This window comes from Carassius gibelio, chromosome B17 (assembly GCF_023724105.1).
Source record: "Carassius gibelio isolate Cgi1373 ecotype wild population from Czech Republic chromosome B17, carGib1.2-hapl.c, whole genome shotgun sequence".
In the NCBI taxonomy this organism is placed as follows: domain Eukaryota; kingdom Metazoa; phylum Chordata; class Actinopteri; order Cypriniformes; family Cyprinidae; genus Carassius; species Carassius gibelio.
Window position 1 is genome coordinate 26,303,115 of NC_068412.1, and position 13,042 is coordinate 26,316,156.

The following is a 13,042-nucleotide window of genomic DNA, read 5'->3' on the forward strand; positions in this document are numbered from 1 at the left end:
CGTCAATGAGAATTGTCGTGATTCTGAGAAAAACATTTTAAGAGGAGTCAGAATTGTGAGATTCTTTTTTCTTACAATTCAAGGTTTGTCTCGTAGTTCTGACTTTTTTCTCAGAATTGTGAGCTTAACTTTTCTCAGAGGCATAAACTCGCAATTGTGATGTTAACTCAGTTCTGAGAAGAACAGTTAGTATTGTGAGATATAAACCCATAATGTTGCGAGTAAGTGATCTTTTTGAGAATTTATATTTCACAGTTCTGATTAAATAGTCTGAATTGAATATAATAATATAATATAATCTTGGAATTGTGAGAAAAAAGTCAGTTTATGCAGTTTATGTCAGTTTTTTTCTCAGAATTGCAAGATATTTTTTCTCAGATATAAACTTGCCATTCTGAGAAGAATAGTGAGAACTGTCTTATATATATTTTTTTGTGAGTTTAGAAAAAGTCAGAATTGTAAGATATAAGCTTGAAATCTGGAGAATAAGTGTCACAATTCTGATTTTTTTTTTTTTTCAGAATTCTGAGTCTCAAGATTCTAACGAAAAAAGTCAGAATTTTGAGATATAAAGTTGCACTCAATTTTTTTATTCTGTGTTGGAATAAAGCATCCTTACAAATGTTTAGCTGATCAATGGGGAGTTTAAAATTGTGAGTTTAACTTACTGTAGATGTAAATTGCAGTTATTCTGATACTTCACATAAACACAGTATGAGATTACGATTACGATTACGTTACGTTACGTGTAATGTCTTACTATAGTACTGTCCATGCAAGCTAACTGGTGTTGTATGTTTGGGTCTGAAGGTCCCTAACCTCACCAGGGGTCACATCGAGGAGTGTGGACACTGGACTCAGATGGAGAGGTAAGAGTCACTGCAAACTGATGTTTGTGCCAATGTTTTCCCTCCAAAACGATAATGCCTCTTTGTGAAGGATGATGTCATCGAGGAACTGGAAACAGGCACTTTAGAAAGACTTTAGAAAGTGAAATGAAGAATACAGGGGAACAATATGTTAAATAATAGGTTTTACTTGAAATATTTTATTTTAGGAAAGAAAAGAACTGTACATAATAATATTTTTTGAGTTTATTTTAAAAAATATCACATCTTAAACCAAAATAGTGACATTATTTAATATTCACCACTATGTTGACTTAATTTTGACATTGGGAAAAAACTACTGTGATTTGCATCCTTATAAGCTGACATATATATATATATATATATATATATATATATATATATATGATGTGGACATGAAAATGTACTGCATTACAAGATTGATTCATTATATTGACATTAAACTTAATCAAAAACTCATATAGCGAAAATTTACATGTCTGAATGGCTTTAAAATTACATGGTGTTGCTTAAATGTCAGCAAGGTATCACTTGGTTTCCAGGAAATTGGAAAAAAAATAATAATTGACGGACCGTCCGACCTTTAGTACTTAACTTGACTGTTGTTATATGGGGAGTGTAATAACTGATAGAATGAAATAGGTTAATACGATGTCAGGTCAGGTTAGCTGGATTAAATGCTCATAGATCTTGTAAAATAGAGCCTACAATGCATGGTGGAGTCTCCAAAACATGTGCATCCTCCTCCTTCATAAAAATATATAATAGTAACACAATAATGCAAAAATAGGCTTGTGCGAGAAACATATTATACAATAAATACAATATATTTTTTGGATATATATTATAAGTATGTATGTATTTATTTATTTTCTTTCCTTTTGCATATATAATCTTTTTATTTGGATGAAAGACATTGACCCAGACGTGTTAAAATCTTTGAATTGTAGCAGCGAATTGTATCATATTGAAAGCATGTTCAGGATACTTGTGTCAAAACAGTCAACTCAACAGACTCTTATTTCCCGACAGACTGTTGTTCATTGTCATTTATAAGTATTTGAGAGCAGCACATGTTACAGAGGAGCGTTTACCATCAGGAGCGGTGTGAGCGTTCAGTTTTAAATGAAGGATTGCTCAGATCAGTGTTAATTTTGACAGCAAATTCGGATTTAGTCTTAGTCTTAGTCTTTTGAATAACACACCATTTAGTTTTAGTCACATTTTAGTCATCTGAAATGTTTTAGTCTTAGTCTAGTTTTAGTCGACTAAATATCATAAGAGTTTTAGTCTTAGTCTAGTCTTAAGTCTTTTAGTCTTAGTCTAGTTTTTTTTTAGTAGAACAAAGTCAACTTAGTTGACTTGACTAAATGTTTCCATCAGTCTGTTATGGAATGGTATTTATAAAATAAACATAAGACCTGCTCTCAATGAAAAATATACATGCTCTCTGAAAAAGATATGCATTCGTTCTGAATGATATGCAATGCATATGACATTCTTTCAAGATGAAGTACAATATTATTGAAATAGACAACCACCTATATTATATTTGTATTGTATGTTCATTCTTTATTTGTGCTATTTACACAAAGTTTACATTTTCACAAGTTTGTTTTGGTTCATTTAAAATAGCACTGCATAGTCTTCACTGTAAAATAAAATACACAATCAAAACAAAATGTATTCAGACACCTTCAACGTTTCTTACAATATCACAGTTTATTTGCTGTAGTTTAGAAATTGGTAATAAAATATGACAATAACTCAGGGTTAAACTGTGTCAGAACAACAAATTCATCTTGATAATGTCGGATGCAATGCTTAATTTGGTTCAGTCTGTGGTGTGAAAAGGTTGCATTAGCAATTAAAGAAAGAAACACTTAAGCATAACATGCTCAGGTCCCTAATAATTTTATTTTTATTTTTTGTATTTTTAGACACTAGTAAAACAATATAATCTATTCTATCTGATTTTTGGATTGACTTTGGATAAATTCTTGTTAAAACTACAAAGTAATTCAATCAAGAGCAGTGAGTGATTTACCCTGCATTTTCATACATTAAAGACACTGACAGCAGAGCTAGTAAATTAGGCGCGGTCACTTTAAGAAACAAATGCATCCATTATAAAGATTCGCATCCGATTTCTTTCCAACTCTTTACTTTCACTGGAGACATAACTACAGACTTTTTCGAACACACTTTCCAAGACGGGTATTTCGACATATTTAGTATGTATTTGTTGTCGGTACAAAAGCAAGAAGACTTTGAGACGCGTCTCTGCTTGCTCCCTGAACACCAGAACACCGCGCTGCTGAATTGAGCTCTTTCACTTTTCGCTCTTTTTCTTATGTTTATTTAAAATGCGATTTGTATTTGTTCGTTCAGGGTGCAGGAGGACGCAAACGTCCTGAAAGAGAGCTCGGTTCAGTGTTACGCGAGTAACCAGCTGCTCTGCTCAGTTCAACTGTCCCGCATCGCGGGGCTGAAGCCAACTTGATGTGTTGAATGCTCGGAGCACGTTATAAAACGTATTCTTGAAATACACATTTCTGTTTTAATAAATGCTCATATTAAAGCATAGCATTACACATAAGTAGGTACAAAAATAATCAGTGATACATTTACGAACCCATAATAATTTGGGTCGCAATGGCATTTCAAAAGGTCGCAGTGTAGTTCCCTGTGTAAACAACTAAACTGTTATGAAAACGTCCTCGAAACTGTGCGAATTTCTGCAAACTCATCTTTGTTCTCTTTTCTGTGTAACTGCTGCTTTGTTTAGCTGTTGCGCTCATAGACAGTAAAAGAAATGGACACAGCGACCCCATTGGAACTCAATTGAGACAAATGAAGCCCAGTTTTAGCGTTTTTTAGCACTTCCGTTTCTGACGCGCAGACTCAAACGAAGCTTGACGACGTCAGCAACCTGTCTGCCAGATGTAAATCTTCTAGTAGCTGTGCGTGCAAACTGCCATCGTTAATCTTGCAGAGACGGCGAGCTTGAGCGGGGAGTTCTTTGTCATGACTGAGCAGGAGTAAGTATTCTGATTAATTATTTTGTATAGTACTTTAAAATGTAACGCCAGTATGCCATATTAAGTTAATTGCCTGCGAGCTTCTCCTCCTGTCTGTACGGTAATGCGACAGAGAGCCGAGTGGTTATGACGCAATCGTTAGCCTATTTTTTTACAAAAACTGTTTATACGGGGCCATAATGTAACATAGAAGGTAATGGAGCCCTTTATACATTGTCGTGTATCTTTAGAAATAAATAATGGACAAACAGAGTCTTTAAACGCCTCAGATGTAAAGTTATTCGCTGTCAAAGTGACGCCAAAATGAATGGGAGTCAATGGGAATGCTAACGCAAGTGAAGTTCTGCTAAAAGATGGCAGCCCCCGGCCGACTTCAACTTCCGGTCGAGTTCCTTGCCCCTTGGTTGCGCTTGCATTTGCCGCAGCTTTTTAAAATGGCTCGGCTGCTTCTGCATAGATCAACCTACTCTCAAAGATTCGCTCTGATTGGATCTCTTCTCCATTCGTCCCTCCCATATATTTTCGTCTCATTTTTATTCGTCGACTAAAGTGTCAGTTATATTTCGTCACGTTTTTCGTCATCATATCTGACTTTTTATTTAGTTTTTATTTAGTTTTCGTCCGTGAAAAAGGTTAGTTGACGAATATTTTTCGTCATAGTCTTCGTCAACGAAATTAACACTGGCTCAGATCATTGAACCCGGGGTCAGGGCAGTGATTGTGCAACACCATCACCTCGGTCAAGCAGCAAATCACATAAATAACAGAAATGTGACACTGACGGAAACATCCAGCTCACCTCAAGGTCAAACCACCGTACAGAAAAAAAAAACATGCATTTAAAAAACACAACCCCAAAAAACACTGATCTGATAAAGCAGGAGGAACCTCACTTAATCTGCTCATTTCACCCACTAATCAACAGATTGTGTATTATACTGTAGGCTTACGTAATAACGATACTTCAGAAGAGGAAGTTTAGCATTTTGTTTGTAAATATGCGTCCCGTTTCCAGCACTTTTCCAGGAACTGTAGTTGTTCACAGTGGTCCTCAGCCCATTTCATTTTTTGCATATTGCTTAAATGAACTCGGTTTTTGTGAAACCGCTTTACTAAGAATGACCCACAGTGTTGGCTGAAGAGTACCTTACATATTCTTTAAAGTGTGAAAGATGGCATGAAACTGTTGGCAGATGCTGTCAGATAAGTCACAAATGGAAACCAAACCCACCTGATGCATATCTCACACCACCAACGGCTCTTTCCATTCAGGTCACGGGGCATTTCAGAGCTGTATTCTGGTAAACTGACTGCTTCAGATACAGCTCACAAAATCAGCACATTTACTTAACATATACTTGGCCGGGGAAAAACTTTCAGCCAAAATCTCAGTGTCACTGCATTGCAAAAAAAAAAAAAAAAAACAATATATATATTTCTTACTCTTTTTTTTTTGTCTTATTTTTCAGCACATATATCTAAAACTATTACCAGTACATTTATTTGAGGAGCAAAATCACATAAGATAGTGTCTGGTATGTAAGCTTTTTTTTTTTTTTGCTTTATGTATGTGTTACACACACAAAGATATACATATACAATAATAATAAAAATAATAATCTATGGATACTTAAGTCAACCAAAGTCAGGGTTGGGATCATTAACTAAATCAATTTTTCTTTTTTTTATTGAAGTATACGTTTACTAAAATTAAACACACACACACACACACACACATCTTTAAAAAATGAACTTATTTCAAAGCAAAACCATAATTTTCTTACCCCATTGGCTTATTTTTCTTGTTTTAAAATTAAATTCATCCTAATAAAATGTCACAGTGTTTCCTGAATTGGAAACGTTTAGATGTTTGTGCTGGAAGACATGACGAAAAATGTATTTAAATGGTTCTCGAAGCTCATCAGTATGTCCTTGTGGTGTGGTTAATGTTCTGTAATTAGCAGAGCGTCCGCACTGACCCGAGGGTCGATAACACGACCCCTGCGGCTGTAAATGATTTTAACGTCTCTTGACCCGTCCACCTCCATCACCTCTCCACCCTCCGCTGAACTTCAGCAATCAATAGATGAACGCTGACATTCTGAACCTGTCAAAAACACCTGGCTTTATTTCCAAGACAGGACACGAGACATGACCCTTAAGTGAGGAAGATTTTTAAGTATTAAAGTTGAGCGTGTGCCTCGTCCTGCAGTGTCTGATATGAATTATTCCTCAAATCATGAGTCGTGCTGAGGTGCGTTACTAACCATGTAAAGCCTGACATATGCAACAATTGTCAAAAAAAAAAAATATATATATATATATTTAAAAAAACAATTTTGAACTTTGTCAAAATCCAAAAAAGGTTTGCATATCTATTTTTAGAGCACTTGATAAATCAGGCTTTTATGGCTTAAGTAGTATGATATAATGAGAATATGGAGGAAAATCATTTTATTCATATGTTAAAACTGAGAAACATTAAGCCATTTGATGCAGACGCTGATATTTATATGATGATAGCATCATGTAAATCAATGAGTCTAGCAGGTACTTAAATAAAATTATATATCAGTCGTAGCTCTAAATCTGCCGAAAATGTCTTAGTTAAATGACATTTAATTGCTTAGTTTGATTAAAACATAATGCCATGCAATGATGAAAAGCCTGATTATATTTGACACATTTAAACTTCATTTTTTTGTATGATGATAATAATAATAATTATGATTGTCAACCTTAATCAGGGTTATTATTAATTAATAACAATATATATATATATATATATATATATATATATATATATATATATATATATATATATATATATATACATATTTAAAATTTCATTTATTTTAAATCAGAGCACTAAAATAACAAAAAATAAATGAAAAAATATAGAAATTAAAAGATTAACTAAACTAAAATTAAAGCAGAAATTATAAAAATATAAATATATATAAAATATATAATTTATTCTTAATCAAAATAGTAACAAAAACTAGTTTAGTACACTAACAATACTGAAGTAAAACTGAAGTGGCTTTAATTGGTTAGTGTTTATCTTGAAATATTACCAACAATATAAAAGTTATTCTTATGGTGTCATGATTCTGCCTTTATGTCCTGACTTTCCTCTGGTCTTGAGGCAGGATCATGACAGACCCGTGTTTTGTGTACAAGCACATGGCCTTGTCTTTGTGCTTGTGTTGTCTCGTTCCCTTGCCCCGCCCCCTTGTTATCCTAGTTGTCCTGATTGCCTTACCTGTGCCACCTGTTGTGTCTTGATTAGTTCTCCTATTTAGATCCCCTAGTGTGCTCTGTTTTTTGTTGGTTCATTGTGATTGTTTCCATATTGTGATATGCGTTTCTACATGTTCCTGTGAAATATTGTTACTCGGTGTTGCTCTTGGAAGAAGACGTTGTGAGACCTGTTATTGTTTATTTGTAGTTAGTGTTCTTGTGTTTCGAGTCTTTGTTTATCGTGTCTTTGTTTATACCCAGTCTTGTTATTTAGTATATGCCTCTAGTCATTGTTTTCCCCCTCGTGGGTTTTGTTTTCCCTTTTTGTAAATAAATCCTGTTTAGTACATCCTGTCTGCACTTGAGTACCTCCTTACCCCTCCACATGACATATGGTTACTTTATAAATATCAGTAAAGATTTGGCAGGAAAAAGACTCATGAGCCACAAGCTGAAGGTGGATGTTTTAACAATGATACTAAAAGGCCTTTACTTGCTAAAAAAAGACTCTTTTCAGCAAAGTTTTGACCATGATGATCATTTCGAGGCCTTTATAGGGTTAATGATTTGTTCAGCTCTCTTAACTCTCATCGTGAGTAATAATAATAGAAAGCATCACTAATAATTTTAATGGCAGTTGTTTGAGGTTATATCACATGATCACACCTCTTCTTCTTCTCTCTTCAGACCTGCAGAGCTCAATCAAATCCTCATCTCCTGGCTGAAGGAAACTCACCAGAAAGCCTCCATCCCTGTTCATCCCAAGTTATGAGAGCAGGATCTTGATTTAACTATACACAGGCTCAAGTGCACTAATATCCATGCTTGCTGATTGCGTAATAATAATAATCCATTGTCATGTAATGCAGTGCTTTTTATATGATGTCTTTTATTATACACTGCAATAATGAAAAAACACTTTTAAGAGCTCAAACTCATATTTACATTTTGTGTGAACAGCATCTGTCACTGTGTGCACTTAGTGTAAATAGCCACTGCCTTTTTGAATGTAATATTGATGAATGTCACATTTTATTATGAATTGTTTTTATTAACAGCTTGCTTTGCAAAATGAAACCAATAAATATTCCTTTGCCTTGTAATAAACTGAATCAATACTGCTTTACAAGAATCACTAATTGTATATTGTTTGCTACAAACATTGATATTTCAGCCTGAACAATTACTCTAATTGGCCTTTTTTTGATTAGTGGCTCCAGTCAATAAGTTTATTTCAGAATTGAATTTAACAGAAGTGTCATTTCTACTCACTGTCTGTCAGTTTATGTAGAAACATAAAGCAAACCTTTATGGATTTTTGTGTATTTGATTTGTTTTATTTCTCATTTAATGTTATTTGCTATCATATTTTATTAATAATCGGTCAATTTGAATTTCTTTAAAAAAAAGAAAAAAAAAATCTTCCACAAATATGCATCAATCTGATCAAAAGTGAAAGCAAAGGATCAAAATGTTTCTTCTTTTAAATACATTTTGGTCTTTTGATCAAAGAATCTTGAAAAATAAAAAGGTTTTTACAAAAGTATGAAGCAGCACAACTCTTAGAAATGCTTCTTGAGCAGCAAATCAGTACATTAGAATAATTTCTGAAGATCATGTGACACTAAAGACTGGAGGAATGATGCTGAAAATTCAGATTTGATCACAGGAATAAATTAAATTTTTAAATCTATTTAAAATCTATTTAACACTTATTTCAAAGTGGAATAATATTTCACATTTTTGCTTTTTTTTTCATTGTATTTTTCAAGTAAATGCAACCTTGCAAAATGAGCATAATTTTATCAGTGAGCCTCTATTTCTTAGTCATTAGCTGATTTCCAGCTTTAATACATTGTATTTTCATCAATAAACCTAAACTCTTAGAGTGTCTGCTGTTAACTGTGTGGTATTTCCCGAGGAGGAGCTGTGATTACAGTCACTGCGTCTTGTCCTTCAGAACAGCAGACGCTCTCTTTGACTGATTGCCTTGACCTGAGATCACTGTTTCATAATGGAGTGCAGAGAGAGCAGCTCTAGAGCCGCTGCGACTGCTTCATTTGAAAAAATAAATGATTTCATATACGAAGGGGTCATTTTCTGCAGTAACAACAAGCGACTCGCTGTTTTCTAAAGGGACAGTCGTGCTCCCTTCATTTAGCCGTATAGTCTAAACTCTCAAGAGCACAGAGGATGTGTTTAGACATCATTCCTGTTTGCTAAGATTTGAATTATGTTTCTGCTTTAGAAACTCCCTGAGAGATATACTTATCATTTCTGGTTAGATATTATGCACTTTTAATTATTTACCATACTCCCATTCAGCAAGGGTTTTAGGCAAATTTAAGTAGTTTTTTTAAAGTACCCTCAAACTGTTTGAAAATGCCACCTTAACACCTAAATGTTGCTTTATTGTGCCTTTGAGATAGCATCACGTTATTGGTATGATTTTTTTTTTTAAATACATGTCAATTATAAATATTTAGATGTAAAGTTCCTGTAAATATATACAGTACCTGCTGTGTCATGGGTTTGATTCCCATAAAATGCACACGGTAAAATGTATACCTTGACTACAGTTTGCTTTAGATAAAAGCATCTACCAAATAGGCAATTTTTTATACATTTGCAAGTTAACTGTCGGAAACACATTTACATGTGATATGCATTAAATCTGCATTCATTTAACCAAACAAAACCATTAAAATGAAACTCCATATGTAGCTATTCACATTCAACATGTGAATTATATTATATGCAACTGATATATTAAAACTGATACTGCATATACAGTATTCTCACAACACGTAAAACCATACATAAAATATAGCAAATCTGCTTTATTGCTTGTGCCATCACAAAATGTAAACTATTATCATCATGAGTTTTTGCAAAGCTGCTTTTAAATAGTTTGTATTGTAAAAAGTGCTTTGGAAATAAATTTGCTTTGCCTAGTTATAAAGTCATTGTGATGCCCACATATTGTTCAGAATATGAAAAAATAAATAAAAATAACTTCACTTTCAGAATGGTTGGTTGTTTGACATTATCCCTTCATACTCCTCAGATGAAGGATACACACAGACAGATGCTCCATCAAGTGATTCTGCTGATACTCCAGGGTCTTCTGATCGCAAGGTTTACTGTGCACAAGGGACAAACTAAACCAGGTCAAAATGCTCAGTCCCACCGGTGATGCATGGAGATAGCAGATCTGAGGGCCATGACAATTGATGTTTGTTAGCGTCTGTCAGTGTGGTGTGAATTGGCATGAGAGTTAGCTCACAAGACGTAAATGAGTTTGTTTCCTCATTGTAGCGGATTTTGACAAATGTAGCATTGCATCACTTGCTCGCCAGTGGATGCTATGAAGTGAATGGGTGCCATCAGAACGAGACTCCAGCTGATAAAAACATCACAATAATCCAAAAGTAATCCACACCACTCCAGTCCATCAGTAAATATCTTACACAAATTTAAAATTTGGATCATAATCCATCATAACGGATAGTTATTACATATTGTTCCTGTGTCTCAGTGGTAGAGTATTGCGTTAGCAGTGCAAAAGGTCATGGGTTCAATTCCCTGAAAACACACATACTGGTTAAAATAAAAATGTATAGCCTGAATGGAGTGTGAGAGACTTTGGATAAAAGTGTCTGATAAATGTAAAAAACTCTTCCTCCAGTGAAAAAGCCCATCACCTGTTTTCCTCTTTTCACTTGTAAACAGTATTGATATATGCATGTTTCTCTCCTGATTCAGAGGAGACACTACAGAAAATGTGATCATGGATTAAGAAATCGTATTTTGGACAGAAGTGAAGGTTTAAAGTTAAAATTCTTGATGGTTTTGTTTCTTACAAACAGCTTTTTGCTCCACAAGATGATAACTGATGGACTGAAGTGGTGTGGATTATTGTGATGTTTTTATCAGCTGTTTGGACTCTCATTCTGACGGCACCCATTCACTGCAGAGCATCCATTACTGAGCAAGTGATTCCTCCAAATCTCTTCCGATTGAGAAACAAACTCATCTACATTTTGGATGTACAGGAGGTAAGTATATTTTCAGCAAAGTTTCATTTTTGGGTAAATTATTCCTGTAATATGGCCGTTCATTTTGCAATGATACGAATAGATTTTTATGTTCTCTGAAATGGTTACCAGAGCAGTTGCTTCATAGAGATTAGGATCAAAAGATCAGAAGTGTTGGATTATTGAAATCGTTTAGTAACAACACAGCTCTCCTCAACAACATTCAGTACATGATTTAAGGCTTCATTCATGTTCACAGATGCTCAGGTGTTTGTCAGATTGAGAATGTATTGTGTTCAAATGTATGAGTGACAGTACTGTAATACTGATTCTTGCTCTGGAAATGCATCACTAGCTTGTCTCAACAGATGATTATCCAGGATGTCATTATATGCTGTTAGCTCTGAAAAAACGTGAATCCGACCTCTTAGTGTGGTCACTCAAAAACACTCTCGGCTCTTCACGAGTCCATTTCTATGTCCATTTATCCTAAAACACGTCATCATGTCAGTAGTAATTACCAAGCAGTTAGTGGATTCCCTGTGTATTTCCTTTCAATCTTCAGTATAAAGTGTTTTTTTTCAAAATCTGTAATTATCTTTGTGTTTTTAGGAGCTATTAAGCTCAGGTGGTTAGTTTTAATTACATTCATTCAAAAGACGGTAATAAGTGAGGCGGGTTATTCTTCTTTTTTTCATTTACGTGTGCTGGTGTAATTATTTCCAGTGACGTGAGAGATTTCTTTGAGCTCTAGCTTTGCTCTAATGTGTTAATTCAGCCTCAATGAATTTATTATGTGATTTAATCTTACATTCATATTGCACACAATAGAGACGAAGCTTAACAGATGAAACTGAGGTTCCGGTTCGGTTCCTTTATATTCCCGGATGGATTTATATTATAAAGAACTGATACTTGTACCAGATGAGTATTTGCCTGTTGTTTGGACTTTGCTTAAGACTTAAGACTTATTAAAACGGTGATTATGGTTAATACAAAATCCCTACCTTTATATATATAAAAAAGGCATGTATGTGCTGATAAATTAGCTTAGTTTATAAACAATAATGTATCCTTTGATCTGAATGCAGGAACTAGAAAGCTTGTGATTAAAGTCCAGCTGAAATATTAAAACATATCATACTTAATACAAAGAGACAGCTAAATTACACAGAACTCATTCTGACAGAGAATACATTTACTGCCACTATGACTGACTCAGTTAATTGACTTTCTTAAAGCAAGGCATTGCAATAAGGTTTAGAATAATTCATTATGCAAATGTTAGTTTAACTCTTTCAATGAGGTCTTACTGAAGGAACCGCACATCAGGCAAGAGACCAGACTGAACAAAAAAAGGAAGTGACGTGACGTACTGCTAAATCATTGATTGGTTATTTTTTAATTATATATTTTCTTTTAGTTTCTGTTTTCAGCTTTATACACATATCTTATAACCTACATTCAAAGTCTTTTAATATTCAGCAGTTGATTTCTTTGTAAATCCTATTTTTTAAGTGGTTGGAATTGTAAGTATTCAGATTTTAAATTTTAAATACTTTTACAATGTATGTATGTATGTATGTATATATGATTATATTTTCTAATATATATTTTCTAGATATTTACAAAAATCATGTAAGTTTTATATAGCTAGTATGTATGTATGCATGTATGCAATGTCGTATACAGACAGAGAGAATATTTAATACTGAATTATTATAATTAAGTTTTCGCCAGTATTTTCTTTTCTCTCAGTTTGAAAACAAGAATTACATTTCCTATATATAATATTCCAATATATTGCCTTTTCTCTCCGACCGAAAACTACCATTAAATGTCATTGAATCAT

At 33.9% G+C, this 13,042-nt stretch overlaps 1 protein-coding gene across 1 annotated transcript in view; it reads left to right on the forward strand.

Moving 5' to 3' along the window:
* The window catches only part of ephx2 (epoxide hydrolase 2, cytoplasmic), a 30,629-nt gene extending 22,344 nt beyond the window's left edge, over window positions 1-8,285 (forward strand). The window contains exons 19-20 of the mRNA XM_052580661.1: window positions 811-869; window positions 7,841-8,285. Of these exons, the coding sequence (XP_052436621.1) occupies window positions 811-869; window positions 7,841-7,925 (144 nt within the window). The 3' untranslated portion in view covers window positions 7,926-8,285. The remainder of the gene's footprint in view (window positions 1-810; window positions 870-7,840) is intronic.
* Window positions 8,286-13,042: the final 4,757 nt, after the last annotated feature.